The 17,098-nt window shown below is 40.8% G+C and overlaps 1 protein-coding gene across 1 annotated transcript; it reads left to right on the top strand.

Annotated features, from left to right (window-relative positions):
- The first annotated feature begins 4,754 nt into the window (after window positions 1-4,754).
- LOC145986902 (uncharacterized) lies at window positions 4,755-5,327 on the top strand. Its single transcript, XM_083121368.1, has one exon. The coding sequence runs from the start codon at window positions 4,755-4,757 to the stop codon at window positions 5,325-5,327; it is 573 nt and encodes a 190-aa protein (XP_082977494.1).
- Window positions 5,328-17,098: the final 11,771 nt, after the last annotated feature.

Below are 17,098 nucleotides of genomic sequence, written 5' to 3' on the forward strand. Positions count from 1 at the left end.
TGATTTATCTGGTATCCAATGTATTCCGATTCAGCTGGGTTTACGTTATATATTACATACTAAAGCAATTCTATTTCAATGCAGGCTTATTTATCAGAGTGAAGCAGTGTGCAACTGACATTCTTTTTACATTTCGTAACTGCGAATTGGCACGAGTTGGCAGGTAGGTTTCTTTTGCAAGACCCATTGAATCATTCTGCATAAACATCTTCATACCACCTCATCGCACAAATTTTGAAAGATCAGGGAAGAAACACACATCATTGCAACTCAGCTGAAAACAGCACGTATGAACCTGCTCCTACAACAATGCCCACAAATCAGTAAATCAATTCATACTCTACCCACAGAAAGTACATACCTTCATGATATGTAGAATATCTGCAACAGAAGTCCACACAGATAATATTCTGATAATTCAACACAAGTCGCAATGGGCGAAACTGTCTGCGAGTCATTTGTGAAATGGCATTTGGCAAATGTATGGGTTTTGTCCGCCTTAAATCCTCATTTACAGTATGTCAACACCTGGATGGAACTATTTGCGCTTTTAGGCAGCCCCATCATTGTGCTACAGGGAACAAATGGTTAAAAGGCTCTGCTTTAAAGTAGGAATTTCGATTTTTGTCCCCATTTTCAGAAATCTGGCACACTGCGCAGCGGTTTGGTTAGAGGTGTCGTTCCTACGTACAGGCCCTGGCCACGACCCCCCGGCTTCTGGTGGCCCTGGAGCAGAATCGGTTCCTCTCTGCGCTGCCAGCACTCGTGGGCTCCCTGTGACCTCCCTGCGGTGTCCTCCCGATGCAGATTGTTCACCCTTTTTACAGAGCTCTCGGGGAGTTGGGAAAAAGTATGGTTCGTTCCGGGTGGAGTATGTAACACGAATGGCATTGAAAGTGATATGGTTATATTATATTTAATAACATTATCGCTATCGTCTTCCTGTGCTGGTATGTGGTGTGAAAAACTACAAAATAAATTATATTACATCAACTTTAATATTTGTACAATAGTAGTATTATATGTAGCTTGGTCCATTACATTAGAAGAGGAACATAAATTAAGAATATTTGAAAATGACATCCTTTGAAAAATATTTGGACAGATGAGTGGAGATGGAACATAATTTAGAACGGCATAATATGTACTCATGTCCAGATATTATTGGAATTAAATCAAGAAGCTTTAGGTGGGGAGGCGATGTGCCACGAGTAAGAGAGAAAAGAAGAGTTTACAGGAGTCATGTTGGGAGACCTGATGTTGATAATAAGAGACCTGTAGGAAAGCCAAGACGAAAATGGAGGGATAACGTTGAGATGGACCAAAAGAAAACCGACAAAAATGGAAAAGATTGGATTGATCTTGCCCAGAATATGGACAAATGGAAGGCTTGTGTTGCTGCAACCACAAAACGTCGGGTTTAGGAATGCTATAGATTTAGTTCGTTATTGTAGCATGTCACATAATAATAATAATAATATAATACTGTTAAAACGTTACATATAATAACACCAATATATTATCAATATGCGTGTACTATGATTAGTGTTACTTCCGTCCTCTTGAAGCTCTTTTAGAATGATTCTTTGAATTAGATTATTTTACGTGGCTTTTCGGGCACTTTTGCCTAATCGCGACGATGAGTGATGATATGAATTTGCACATAGGTCCAGGCCTGGATTCGAAAATGAAAGTGAAAAATGGAAATAATTATAGAACACTTTGCACGGAACACCTTACAGTCTGCAAGATTATATGTATCTAGTCCAATGAGGTAGACCTTCTAAAATGGTAAAACAGTTCCTAATAGGCTAACGAACCCAGAAACCTTTGTTTACAAGGAGAGAACTACCAAGTTACCACCACTCCATCGAAAAAGACCTTCATTTTTAATTATTATTATCATCATTGAGATGAAAGATGGGGGTTATAAGCATATAGTATAGTATGCCTCATGTAATGACGTCAACTAGACTTGTATTATCATGTGACTAAAGCAAGATCTGCCATTGGCTAGACCTCGAGCTGTATGAGCAAAGAGTTTAAAGTGGCAGAATCTTCATGACTTGGAGACTGGACTGGACTCAGGCTGAGGATATTTTAACTCTGGATACTTGTTTTTCGGCCTGCGTGGCCTGATAGTGATTTGCCTTAAATTTACTAATAGTTTTTAATAGACATTTCACTTGCTTAAATTGTTGAAATTTATTTGTTTAGTAATGGTAGATTACTTTGGATCATGTTGGTCAGATGGGTTTTATGCCGGGTTGCAGTAGACACGTAAAAGCCATATTTTGTACAGATTGATTCACAGCTTGCCTGAATTACGTGGACAGACTTTTCGTTACGTGTTATTCTTCCTAAAAGAATGCTAATTGTAGTTATAGATATGAAAGTAATGATACATATATGGTTGATCTTGTTGACTGTGGAAAAATGAGGTTAACTTTTGTAATTATCATATAAATATGTGATGAGTTTTGTTATTAAAGGAATGTGGTATTTATACTAACTCAAAAGAATTATTAATAAAATTTGGGAGTGAAATGAAGCTTTTAAATTCGCCATATTAACCACCTAAAGTTAAAAAGTCGAATAACCTCCTCTGCGCAGAATTTAATCCCCTTCTGTCCCTTTGTTTTAAAATTGTGAGGGGAAATAAGAGGTGTAAGGGATTATAGGGCCCGGAGCTCTAAATAAGGGATTTGGAAGCCCCCCAATCCCCTTCGTGGCGCCGACTATAAGTGACACGAAGAAAAGTTAAATCTCCCTGCCTAAGAAACGTATAGGCTATTAGTATCTTGAAGTATCGAAGGCATGCTTAACAAGGAAGATGCATCTCCAATAATGCGTTACGTCAGAGCGAAATCCTATCCCATGAGTCTTTGGATGAAGTGAAGAAGAAATGAACATGGGCTCTTCGTATCCAACTTCCGCCAGAGATCCTCACGGATTTGTCACGTGATCCGCCCACGTGCTCTTCTCTCAGCAGAAGCAATAGAAAACCCGATACTTCTCTCTCTCTTTCTCTCTCTTTTGTAAGACTCCTCCTTCCTTCTTTGACAAGCTTGAATGGTTTCCATCTACTATAACGGTCGTATGCAAACAAGGGATTTCTTTTTTGTATCTCAAGCTCTACAGCTTCCGCAACCAAACTGACAATCTGATCAATCACGCATGTCTCGCTTTCGAGTTGTCGAAACCTGGTTTTGATTCGACTTGTCCTAATTTTCCCATTTAATGTGTCTAACTTGCTGCTTCTTCTTTTGTTTTTTCTGTAACGAAGTGAGGTTAGTAAAAGGATTGTGGCAGATCGTACAAGAAATGCATCCCAATGCCCCAGGATGACAAATCTCTACTTTCCCCTCATTCCACGTTTCTTTCTCTCCCTTTGTGTGTCTGTCCTGATTCCTTCCCTTTCTAATTCTCCATCTCAAGAACATTTCTCTAATACATTCCTTCCCTCTCTTTCTTCTTGTATTCGTGTTTCTCTGTTTCAATCTCTTTCTCCTTGTCTATTTCCTCTTCCTCTCTTCTTTGTTTTCTCTGTCCTTTCTCTTTATCACTTTTCGCGTGTCCATCTCTTGCTGTTTTTCTTGTATTGATCTCTTTGTAATGTCCGCGCGTTCATTATATCCCCATCGGCAACCCTTTGATAAAACTTAACACTGGAAACAATAGCCAACAATAGCCAAATCGCTCCCGATAAGCACGTGCACTCAGACGTTGTTGCCACATTTTCTTTACATTTCTTGTAGTTGCAAGGCGGAGCAGGCGGGTGCGTGAGCCTCTCGTTATTTTTGCGCCATAACCACGTGCGGGGTCGATTTTCTTAACTAGTTGTGTTGTGTTGTGTTATTTCTTTGTTGTGTTATGGTGCTGTGTTGTTGCTTTGTTATAGTGTTGTGCTTTTAGTTTTTATATTAGATTTTTGTTTTGTTATTAGCATGTGGAGACCGTGGGTTGCAAACCAGGTTCCTTTAGCAAACGTTGTTGCGCAGGAGAATGTAACTGACGAAAATGACCCCAGCCAAGTACTAGCAGCGGCAGGTCCAGAGTGCTGAGGAAAAGAAAGAAAATTCTGAACAAACAAGCTCAAGAATTTGTATGCAGTGTGCACGAATATGTCTCCAGGAATAATTCAGGAAGAGGACCAATATCGGAGACAGCAAATATTTTGAAATTAGACAGGAAAACAGTGCGAAAGATCACAGAAAGAGGCCCAGTTACACCAAAGAAGCGTGGTAATAAAAAGAAAAAAATCATAAAGTGGACGAGTTTGTTTGCGATTTTGTTAGGAGAGAGATTTACAATTTTTTTTCTAAATAACGCGCACCAAGTGCCTGTGAATTATTAACCCAGCTGAAACTAATATCAGACTTGCCTTACAAACAAACGACGCTTCGAGAGCTTCTGAAGAAACTTGGTTTTTCTTCTCGTCAGCTGAAGAAAAGAAATGCAATAATGGAGTCGACAAGAATTGTTGCTTGGAGGTATCGTTACCTTCACAAACTCAACAAGTTAAGATCAGAAGGCTGCCAGATTGTTTATTTAGATGAAACTTGGTTCGACACACACGACGTCGTCAAAAGAGGGTGGGACGACGGTACTTGCAACTGCATTTTGAAGCCGCCGTCAGCACGAGGAAAACGCATCATGGTGCTCCATGCTGGGAGAGTGAGGGGTGGGTCCCAAATTGTTTGTATCTTTCAGCTAAGAACATTGGAGATTGTAAAGCTGATAGTCACGACGAAATGACCGGACAAGTGTTTGAAAATTGGTTTACCAATAATCTGCTGCGAAATTTGCCAAGTGATAAGAAGTGTATCATAATTTGCGACAATGCAAGTTATCACTCGAGGCTGCTGGTGAAAATCCCAACTATGAAGACAAAACTGCAGGATATTATTTCCTTCATGGAGAGGCACGACATTCCAGTACCGAAACCTGTTCCTATAAAAGCCCTTTTATTAGAAATAATTAAATCGGCAAACATTACTAAAAAGTACGTAGTGGATGAGCTCGCAGCCTCACGTGGACATGAAGTGTTGCGACTCCCTCACTACCATTGCATGTTTAATCCCATAGAACTGGTGTGGGCCAAGTTAAAATCATATGTGAGGAAAAACAATGTATCTCCTACTCTAAGTGCCAGTGTATGCCAGCTGTTGCGTGATGGAACAGAGACAATTGATGCCCAGGTTTGGTTGTCCTGCATTCAACACACCATCAAAATTGAGAGAAAATATATTAACCACGACACGGATAGTAACCAGGAGAGATTCGTGATTCACGTGGGAGACAGCGATGACGATGACGATGAGTGAAGGTAAGTTAACTATATATGTATATTCTGAATAATATATTTTTCGAGTAGTAAATATGAGGATGTATAATATGCCTCTTTCCTATCTTTATTAATATTGTCCTTTTTAATCTTTATCTGTATTTCTTTTCTCTTTACATATTCTTTAATTTGTTTGTTTCTCTTTCTTTTTCTTTACCCTTTCTTTACCCTTTCCTTCAATTTGGCAACATCGCTTTCCTACTCTAGTTTCTTCAAGAGAAAACTGCCCGCTTGGGAGTTTCTTTTAACAAAGAGCACCGCTCCCTTTGTTAACCGCTGGGGATGTAATGAACGCGCGTACTTTATATTATGCATTCTTGCTTAGAAAATATCGTTTTCAGTCTCAACGATCCCGCTACCAAAGGATCAGAGTTGGAGTCCCTGGACTGACCATAGGTGTTTGATTGTGTTCTTTCATCATTCATCCTGATCGACACGATTAGCCCAAAATGACAGAAAGCAAAGCAAAGTAAGGAAAACACAAAACAACAAACAAACTACAAAGAAAACTACAAAGTTTCGTCGGGCCATTTATAAAGTGTTAAAATATCTCAGGTATCTGAAGTTTGACTTTAAGTTACAGGGGTCTCCACCAAGCGAGTGAGGGGGTCTCTAGCACACAATTAAATTACCCTAGACAGCCCACCTGTCCACACGTAATAACCTACATGATAAATTTTCAGCATCATATATATACAGAATAAATATGTATAAAAGTTTCCCATACACTTTGCACCACGCCATGAGATATATATATAGAAAGGTGTGAGGGTAGGGCCCCCCACACGTTCCATCGATCTCAGTCATGTTGGAGGTGATGTGATCAACACCACGCTCTGGCCGCCTTTACTCCCACGGTTCTTTCCCACCCCTTTAGTTGGGAAAGAAAAATATAAATAGAGAAAGAGAGAATGACAGCCAAATATAACATAAAGTAAACTTATGGAGAGACAGACAAAGAGAGAAGATCGAAGACAGAGAGAGAGAAAGAGAGAGAGGGGTGGAGCGGGGAGAAAAACACAAATAAATTTGATTGGAAGTTTTGAAGCTTTCCTGGCGACGAATGATAAGCTTTTCTCGGTCATTCGACCAGGTGAGCTGAAGATGAGAGTGACGTTAGCTATGGAAAGTTTCGAATGTTTTTCACAACTCACCTGGTCGGTAGTCTGACTGAACCTATTCATCAAATTAGATTTAATTTGATTTATGTTATTTAGCATCACTGTTTTGTCACTTTTGGCTAATCGCAAAGATCAGGAGACACTCACAACGGACACCCATTAATTTCATTGTATCGTCACACATTTTCATCTTTGTGATGAACCAAAAGTGGCAGAAAAGCGAAGTAAAAGAAACCAAATCAATCAATTTTGAGTATTACTACCGTCCATTGCTGATACTCTGTGTCTTCTGCTAATAAGAACAAACAACTATAATCTTATAATCAGTTTCACTGCTCCATAACTACCTGCTTTTTTTTTAACCAGTGTGACATCATCTTCCATCATCACATACCCTGATCAACCAACCTGCATGGATGTACCTTGAATACATTCACGCGTAGATCTGGCAACATGGCATTCTGTTGCCATGACAACGGTGCTGCCATCTGTTATCGAAATTTTACTACAAAACTGCCTCTAGCACAGCTTTAAAATTCACACAAGATTTAGTTAGGCAAGTTTCCGTAGGCACGTTTCCCTCTGCAACTTCCCTAATTGGTGATTTGCGTGTGCAGACCTTGGTTAAGCATTTTTAGCGAGGGCTCACCCGAGTTGATAATGATCAAGTGCATTGTACTTTCGCTAAGAAAGCCTACGCAAGCACCGAACTGATAATTAGCATTTGGAGCTCCTTTGTTAATGAAACAAACCTCCTGTGCCTTCCTTCCAGTCCACTTGTAATTGACCCATTTCCAATCTGACCTTCTCGAAGACAGTTGTGGGAGGTTCAGAACCCACATTTCTCGGGTCTCTTCGTGAATATTTAATGACGTTTCATCTGCTTTATTTCAAACCTCGATTCCATTCATTTACCCCTTTACCCTGTTTCCTTCTCTTTCTCTATCTACGTCCTTCATTCTTTCTCTCTTTCTCTGTCTCAATTTTCTTCTGCGTCTCCCTTTCTCTCTCTATCTTTTTCTATCTGTTTCCGTCTTCCATTATCTACCCCTCTTTCCCCCCTATCTCTGACTCCACATCTCCCTCTCTCTCTCTCTCGCTCGTTCACTCTCTCTCAATCTTCTTACCTTTCTTTCTCCCTCCTTCCCTCCTATCTCTGTCCCTTCCTCTCTCTCTCCTTCCTCTCCCTCTCTAATTATTCCTCTCTGACTCACTCTCTCTCTTCTTCTATATCTGTTTCCATCTCCTCTTTTCTTCCCTTTCTATCTCCACCCTCTCTCTTTATCTTATTCTCCTCTCCCTCCCTCCATCTCTCTCTCTCTCTCCCTTCCTCTATATCTGTTTCTGCATTTAATTCTCTCCCTCTCTCTTTCTCTCTCTTTCTTCCTCCATATATAAGGGGTCCCGGGTTCGATTCCCGGTGGAGGCACATAGTGGTTCGGATACCACTTTAAACTGTAGGTCCAGTCCCGATTAGCCTTACTGTGCATAAAGTGGACTTAAAACATGAACTCAATCAATCAAACAATCAATTCCTCCATATATGTTTCTCTGCCTTTCTCATCCCCTCCCTTTCTTTCTCTCTCTCTCAATATTCCTCTCCGTCTCCCTCCCCCTCTCTCTCTCTGCCATTATATCAGTTTCCGTCTTCCACCCTCCTGCCATGCCTCCTCTCTCCTCTCTCGGTCTCTCTCTCTTCCTCATAATCTCTATCCCGTTATGTTTTTCTGTAAGTCTCCTTTCTCATCACTGACCCCGTTTCTCCCTCTCTATTTCCTTCCCATCCGTCTCTCTTTACATCCCGTTTATCTCCAATACAAACAACTGAGCCACAGCATTGGGAGAATATCTTCCTCCTCTCTGTGTCACCCTTCAAGGCTATTGTCTCCAAATTCGAATGTTTCCAATCCTTCCAACTTCTCGCTAAGTTTTTTTCTTCATTTTTAGAGGAAATTCGACCAAGGAGACTTTACTACCTTCTTAAGGGACTATGTTGTCCAATTCTTTCGCGAACGTAAGTGAAAATTGCCTATCTATAAATGAATAGAAGTAGTGTGTGTGTATCGAACAAAAAAATCCTAACGGCGTTTCATTGATAAAAAAAAATTGAACCATATTATAGTCAACAACATTTTCTCTTTTTCCAGCGTTTAACCAATTTGTTTCTTCTTCTTCCTTTGGCGTTACGGCCCTTCTAGTATAGCCTTAGCCTTCTCAAGAATGTCGATCGATTCCTGTCTGTCTTATGCCAGTTGTCTCCGTCTTCTTATACCTAGTGTTCTGATGTCTCTCTCCACATCATCTATCCGTCGTATCCTGGGTCGCTTTCTTCTTCGTCTTCCTTCGGGTTTTACGGAGAAAACTTTCTTCACTACTCTGTCATCATTCATTCTAATAAGATGTCCTGCCCAGCTCAGTCTCCTTGCCTTCATTTCAGATATAGTGGAGTATTCAAAATCGGATCACTTTCAAATGAAACACACATAAAATGGAAAGTAGTCATTTTTTTCGACACGAACTGAACAGCATCCGACAGGTACATCATTGCTTGATATGTTTCCGAAACGTTGTTTTTACATTTGCATATTAATAAAGTTACATATTGAAAACTAAAGGAACTACAAAATATTTTTTATTTGTAAAACTGTCCTCAAAACCGGATCACGTGTCCTTGAAAGCGGATCATAGGGTAGTAGCTGAAATATAACTGCAGTGAAAAAAACATTTGTCCAAAATTTCACTAACACCTTTCACTATACAAAACACCTTTCCATACACAACATACTTCCCACAAATAAATGTATTCTTAACTTGTGCTCCAACACATTGTTCATGGTATCACGCTGAGCACCGCATGCAAGAAATCCAGTCGCCGATAAAACTGTAATTTACATCTCTGAGTATAACCGCTCACAAAATCCACACTTGTCGTTACCTTGACTTTCCTCTAACGATTCGTCATCAGAACTGGTGGAGCTATCAGTTGAAGAAATGCCGTCTCTCTTTTTCTATAATGTGATGTTCTGTCGCCGCTTAGACTTTAGCAGAACTTCTAGGCTTTTAGATGCTGCTGCAAGGTCTCGTAATTCTCTTACATTATTGGGCGATGTGACATGAGCGTCTTTCTTCTCTTGTTTTCTCTTTCGAGCTGGTGTTGGTGCTTTTTTGGTGAGGGTACGATGTTTATATATATGTGGGTGTGTGTGGGTGTGTGTGTGTTATATATCCGTGTTTTCCTGTTTTATAACATCTAATTATACATAATGTTTACATATTGTGCTATTTTGTGGTGATCCGATTTGCACTAGTTTTTATGATCCGATTTAAAGGATTAGTATACGAACTGCAAAGTACCGCCTACACGAGCAACAGCAACAATGACCATAAAAAAGTCAATGACATCGTATTTGTGTACTATTCCTCCTATTTATAACACACAAACATCAACACCTATTTCAACAATGCTTACCTTATGAGCTTAACCAAGTACTGAAGAAATATTTCACACCAGTAAACACACACAATGGCTCACGTCAACGGTATGTTTCGAATAGCTTTGTCACAATGATTACACTGCACCCTTTCGCTACTGTCTGCACGAGTGAGAATAGTAAAATAAGTACATCACCACGCCATATGTTCAGCGTTGGAGACAGTAAACCTTAGGGCGATCCAGTTTGCAGGCCGATCGGATTTTGAGGACTCCACTCTATAATATCAGGAGATTTATAAAATTCCCTCAATTTATGATTACAAAGTATTCTCTATCCTTCACCATTATATTTTGGTCCGTATATTTTCTGTAGTATTTTCCTTTACCAAGTCATCATCATTAATGATGATCTCTCCGTGTGTGTCCAGGTTTCACTTCCATACAGTATTGTTGGTCGGATCATTTCCTTATATAGTCTGAGCTTAAAAGCCCTCGATAGTCGTCTATTCCGACATTTGTTGCCTGCTGAATATTTTTCTTTTATATCAAGTTCTACATTATTTTGTTGAGTCATCAATGATCCCAGATATTTGAAGGTTTCCACCTCTTCTTAATTTTGGTCAGCAATCGTTACTTCTCTGACCCGAGTAGGGTTACTTGTCAGTCTCATGTATTTTGTCTTCATTAGGTTCACTTCAGATCCGACTTTGTTATACGACGCACGTTTTTTGAAGCGATATCGGGCGGAGCTACTGAGAGCGTGTCCTTGGGGACCAGCCAATAGCAGGAGTGCAACGTTGTACAGTTAGGAAACTGCGGCGCGCAAGTTAAACGCCGTGTTCTGTATTTTTATCTTGCGTGCAAGAAGTTTGCATAAAACTCGCCATTTTAAGGTTAATCATAAGATGGGGCACGTCATGTTGAACATGACCGTCCAAGTTCCATGAATTTCCGTCGCCTACAGCCGAAGTTATCACTTCTCGAAGAAACACGGGAAACAACACGTCTCTACACACACATTCACAATGACCCTTTCGTTTTCCATCCGTGTTCCGTCTGTTTTTGTTTTTTTCGTTGCCACCGTGTTGACCCCGCTGAGTTGTTGTGTCTTGGTAAAGCTATGGGTGTCAAATTCGGCTGAATATACACAATGACCCTTCATTGTTGTGGGCGTTCACGAACATTGCGAATCAGTTAAGTCAGTTTGAGTTCAGCGTTTTCGTAACAAGGGTGGTGTAAGATAATTATACTCGTACGCCACGAAGAACAGTTGTGAGAGGATTCAATACAGCCCTTATTGATTGATTGATTCGATTTATTTTACTTCGCTTTTCTGCCACTTTTGGCTAATAGCGAAGATGAGGATGGGTGGTGATATGATGAAACTGATGAAGGGAAACTTACAAACACCTATGCCCGGGCCGAGATTCGAACCCGAGAACCAAAAGTGAACAGGCACCGAGGGTAAAATATTACGTTCACAAGACAGAAATCTTAGTTTTAAAGCCTATTCTTACTTCAATGAATTGGCGTCGGAAAAAGTGCGTGATGAAACAGTGTTTTCTGAGTCGAGAACTTCCGGCTAAAGCGTGTGGTGTATTTATTTTTACTGTGTTGCGTAATATAAAACAGGGTAAAGTATCTATCACAGAAATCGGCAAACCCATATTCAAATCTCCTTGGAAACATGCTAGAAAACAGAAACGAGCGATGATGATGATGAGCTTGCAGTTCCTCTATAATAAATTCCTTCAAACTTCTTTCAGGTACGAGTTTCTCTTACATGCTGCAGTGATATGATATAATCATGTGTAGAATTCTTCACTATATATTTCATTGTAGGCTACTCAAATATCACGTGCATGCATTATATATAAAAAGCTGAATATTGGACACAACGAATTCTCTGTGTTCCCCTTCCGCTAGTGTTGGTTTGACAACAGCGCAAGAGCTCTGGCAGCGTATTGGCTGAACTCATGTTACTTCTAAAAGCGTACGCAGTATAGCTGCTTCTTCAATTGTCAACGTGACCTTCTCAACAGAACTTTGACTTCTCCCCAAAATAGCTATGTCATCTGCATAAGCGAGGCACTGGTTCATTCTATTTAAAAGTGTTAGATAAATTTTGTACACATAGTAAATATCCTTCGGCACTTCGAGACCAACTAACGGACAAGTTTTCTGGAGATCAGTGGTTCAAATCATGCAGTCTGGCTGACAATTTTTCGTGTGGGTTTCCTGATCACTGAACGTGAATGTTGAGTTCGTGTCCTTCCATTGCCCTGTCCCTTTCTATCTGCCCTTGTCTCTCTCCCTTTCTAAACCTCTAACGCTGAGTTTTCCAACCCGCGACCACCGATTTCCCATGTCGTAATCTGAAAGCTCATGAAGCGGTTTTTTCCCCCTTTTATTGTACAACAGTACTACTAGTTTCATGCCACACATTTGTCATCTCTTTAATGGACACATATAGAGTAGAATTGTGTTAATCCGACCTCCCGCAGCGGGGTTACGTTTCTTTTGAAAAGTCGTCTTGAATCAAACTTTCAAACCAGTTGGCGCTGTCACGTATAAAATGTTGTATGATTTATACAGGGTGGGCAGAATAAGGTAAACACTTTTCGACGAACATTCCCACTAGAAAAATAATTTCTGCTCTTGAGAAAAGTTCTGTGAAACGAGAGGTGTGAATGATCAGCGGCATGGAAACGGGGATGTCCAGAGAACCGTGGTGACGGATGGAAATGTGTAGTGAGTGAGACAGAGCCCTAAACGATCTACTCGACGGCAACCCACGCAGCTAGGCATTTCTTTAAGATCGTTACGAAGAATCCTTCGAAAGGAACTGGATATGTTCCCCTATAAAATGTAGCTCTTCCAGCAGCTGTGTAACGTCTCCAATACTGCAAAACAATATTGGAAATTGCTGACAGTAGTGAGATTGACTGTGCCATTTTCTTTGTGACGAGTATCAAGTGTACGTTCATGGAAACCATTACGGAATTCCCTTGGATGAAGATTGGCGATTTACTCTCCATATACGTTTGCACAATAAACACACGATGCTCCCTTTCGTACTTGGTCGCCATCTTGTATTGACGTCTTGCCAACAAGGTCGCCATCTTGCATTGACGTCTTGTCAATAAGTGTTTTTGAGCTTACCTGTAGAGAAAACAAAACGTTTTGAGTTATTCTTCATTATTTAACAAGCAATATGTCCTTAATATAATTTATTAAAAGCTTATAGCATCCCAAAAGTGTTTAACTAATTCCGTACCACCCTCTATATCATGAAGTAAAATAATATTTTAACTCAAATAAAGTCATTTATGAACTCAGTACGGCGACATTTTTGCAAGATATTGCTGGAAATTCAAGTTTGCTGTGTGTGTGTGTGTGTGTGGTGTCACCGTATAGGACCTTGAAAATGTGTCGCTATCATCCTGTAATGAAGGGTTTCCAGCGGCGGAACAAACCCAGTAGAGGTACTTTACCATTATTATGATCCGAGTTAATATTGTTGGTTTAATCCCGATTAGCCTTAAAACAAACTCTGCTACAATTTTGACTTATGGCACTGACAATTTTTTATCTTCTATGTATGCAATGAAACAGAGTTGTCATTGACATTTTCATTTTCTGTGGGAACAAGAAAAATACTTAGAACGCTATGAACAGATTTCACTACCAATGAAGGTGAGGACAGTTCTATGACTTGTAACTGCATGTAATCAATCCTTACGACATCATTTGATAATGCAATATCAAGAAATATATTAAGCAACACATGGTGAAACATGCAAGATTTGAGAGAAGCTGTTTAGGACAGTAATTTTCTAGTACCATAACACTGTTTCCACAGCATGTTATCGTTTTTAGTATGTTATCTGACAGAAAAACAGGTGGTAGTTGCAACCATGAATCGTTACAATCGGTTTCAAGTATGTAACATAAAATTTGATATTTTCCAGAACTCGTAACGTCAAAACAAAATGTATACGTAGAAAAAAAAAAATGTTATAAAATTTGTGTGCCCTTAGGTTTGTCGATGTTGTTCATTCGCAATGACATTGAAATATTGCTCCTAATGCATTAAAACACTGAAAGTCGCGGTTTTGTGCCACAAATAGATTTTCTCATGAAAGGTTTCAGGTTTGGTGGTCACAGCAGTTCGTCCTCTCGTCTGTCTGTGTCTCTTTCGGGAATCAGCACCAGGACCATCGAAACCAGCCCATGACAACCGTTGCCTTGGAAACTGAATCGCCCGCAACCGAATATGGAATTCGCAAATTGTTTTCCGAGCTAAATAGTGCCTGATTTTTATCAAATCCCCGTCTCCCGCTCGATCTCTTTCGATTTTGTACCCGAAACCGAGCCCTCGTTTCCCATCAATGGACATCGGCAGGTGCCTTTGCCTTACCTCAACAGCCCTTTTAACACTCATCGGATTTGATAGATTTCTGTAAAGTTTGAGCAAGCTCGATGAGTTTCCATCCTTGCCTACTTAAACTGCCCCTCCTTCCGCCTATAAGCCACACTATACTGTTCGCGGGCCCAACTGGAGGTTGACCTACATAGCTATATCTGTCCACCAATCGTCTTCGGGGGATGGGTTGGCTCGATGAGTGTCAACAACCTCAGTTACGAAGTAAAAGCTGTAGGGGTAACATCGCTCTCCCGTTATAACATAGCTAAGCGTATGCGTCAGTAGTTTTTATTAGCTTGTGTATACAGTATTTAGGTGTTTTGTATACTAATTTTTCGTGCTTTGTGCACTATTGTACTACTTTTATCCAATAACGGCGCTGACCAACTCTCTCTCTCTCTCTCTATCTACTTCGTTTTACATTACGTATGGCAACATGTTGTATATTCGATGTTCATTGTTTCGTCCTGCCAGCAACGTCCGGGTGCTATGTGACACGAAAATGCCCCGAAGTCAGTCGAGGAGAATTCAACTGATCGCTGATTCGTTGATTCTCAACCGCCAGCTGGAAATGCGATCAGTATAATAATCAAATTTTTAAATGTAGCTCTCATGAGCAACCACCGACCTGTTGCAAAGAAGCAGAGAGAGAGAGAGAGAGAGAGGGGGGTATGTTTTACTTCTCTTAACTTCTTCCACAAGCAACGTGCATGTTTCCTATTCCAGAACATCCCAGTGGAGCACTCACCAAATGGATTAATGTGGTTCTGGGATTGGCTCTCGAACCGACAGAAGGACCTTAAAGAAATAATAATTCAAGCTTCCCTTTATATTTTCTTAGTAAGGATTCGGATGTCGGTTGTTGTTTAATAATCTATCCTTCTGCAACCACTTGGAAATGCAACTACAAGGTATTAGGCGCATCCAGAAAGTAAGATTCCCACTCGTTCACAGGTGGCACGCCATGCGTATTGAAATCGGTTTTGCGCATGCGTGAGAGGCACATGGCCTGGCTAGTGAATGTCCTAGAAGACGCCTCCCGAAAGTCCTCAGCAGCGTCGCGGCAGCGATGAAACATGGCATCTCTTATTCCATCTCCCGCCGCGTGAGAGGTTCGTTCGGTGATCAAGTTCTTGAACGCACAAAACATACAGCCGATCAAAATTCATCGTCAGCTGTGCCAGGTGTATAGGCTAGACGTCATGAGTAAGCAGATGGTGTGTCGCTGGTGCAGGACACTTACTGAAGGCCGGCAAAATGTGCATGATTACGAGCGCAGTGGACGACCATCGGCCTTTATGGACGAGCTTGTGGAGCAGGTGCAGCAGCCCATATTGGAGTTTCTGCCCAGAGGTGAGACTGTGAACGCTAACCGTTACTGTGAAACAATGGGGACATTGCGACGAGCCATTCAGAAAAAGCGACCCGGTAAGCTCAGTGCCGGGGTGATCTTGCTGCACGAGAATGCGAAGCCGCATATGGCTAGGCGCACTGCAACCCTTCTGGACAGGTTTGGTTGAGAGGTGTTCGATCATCCATCGTAAGCCGGAATCTCGCTCCCAGTGATTGCCACCTGTTCTTGCACCTGAAAAAGTTTCACAGGGACGAAGAGGTTCAGACGGCTGTCCCACATTTCTAGGATAGTTCTCTTTCGATAACTGTGAAATATGCTCAAGAGCTCGGCGTATACAAGTTTCCTCACATAGTATTGTGTTCCCGATTCGTAGCATAGGCTCTTGTCTCTGGCGCGAAAGAGTTTCAATCATCAGTTGTAGCTCCAGGCGTTTGGTGTTCACCTAGAATCGTGAAGACAATTGGGGAGCTATTAACAATCAATAACAGAGAACTCCGGTCTAGAGAACCAGAAATAAGGAGCGATGAGATTCGATGAGCTGACAATACAGAGAACAATGAAAAGCCGTTTGGGAAGTCTTTGATATCAAGGGTTTCTGTTCCAATGAGGTCGTACCTTGTCGGGTTTGGATTTTTGACACTCCCTTAGCATTGAGCGGTGATAGTCTTGTGGGTCTACTATAAACATTCTCAGGGAGTGGTGTTTAATGGAAGTCTGTTCTAAACCCTCAGAAGACTGAATTAATCAATGCACTGTTTAATGAATTCTCTACAAGTCTTATAGATTTCTTTTTTCTCCTTTTTTCCTTTGACATGTTGTGATTGATTGATTGATAGAATTTTTGTTTAAGTCCACTTTATGCACAGAAAGGTTAATCCGGACTGGACCTACAATTTAAAGTGGAATCCGAACCACTGTGCCATGTGCCTCTACCGGGTATCGAACTGGGACCCCGTTTGACATGTTGTAGTCAGGGGTACCGTCGTTCTCGTCTGTTTTCCACCCTTATATATCTCCATGTTGCTTGTGGTTCTTTTGCGCTCGCTGCTCTTGCGCTGTTGCTACGTTCTGTTGTCTTATTTTGTCTACTTGCATACTTTCCAGGTGACTGCATACAAGTAGATACATTGTTATTACTACCTCACCAATTACGATTAGTAGTCAAATTTTGACGTTTACCTTCAATAATAACACCGATTATACAATATCCGAGAACAAAAATATATATTGCTAACAGTCTTTGGTATTCAAGGTATGGAAGGATTGGACGTTTCGATAAGTCGGCAAGTCCGTTGTCAAAATAACGCGGACATCTATATATTTTTTGTTGAGTGTTCTTTCAACATTTCCTAAACTTACCCTCTAAAAATAACTCTGGGAAAAGACAACAATGGAAGCTCCTTTCAGAAATAACCAC

This window comes from Lepisma saccharinum, chromosome 4, assembly GCF_977018435.1.
Source record: "Lepisma saccharinum chromosome 4, izLepSacc3.1, whole genome shotgun sequence".
Lineage (NCBI taxonomy): Eukaryota > Metazoa > Arthropoda > Insecta > Zygentoma > Lepismatidae > Lepisma > Lepisma saccharinum.

Excerpts from the sequence above, each read along its gene's own strand:
- LOC145986902 (XM_083121368.1), top strand. The coding sequence starts at position 4,755 with ATGACCGGACAAGTGTTTGAAAATTGGTTTACCAATAATCTGCTGCGA.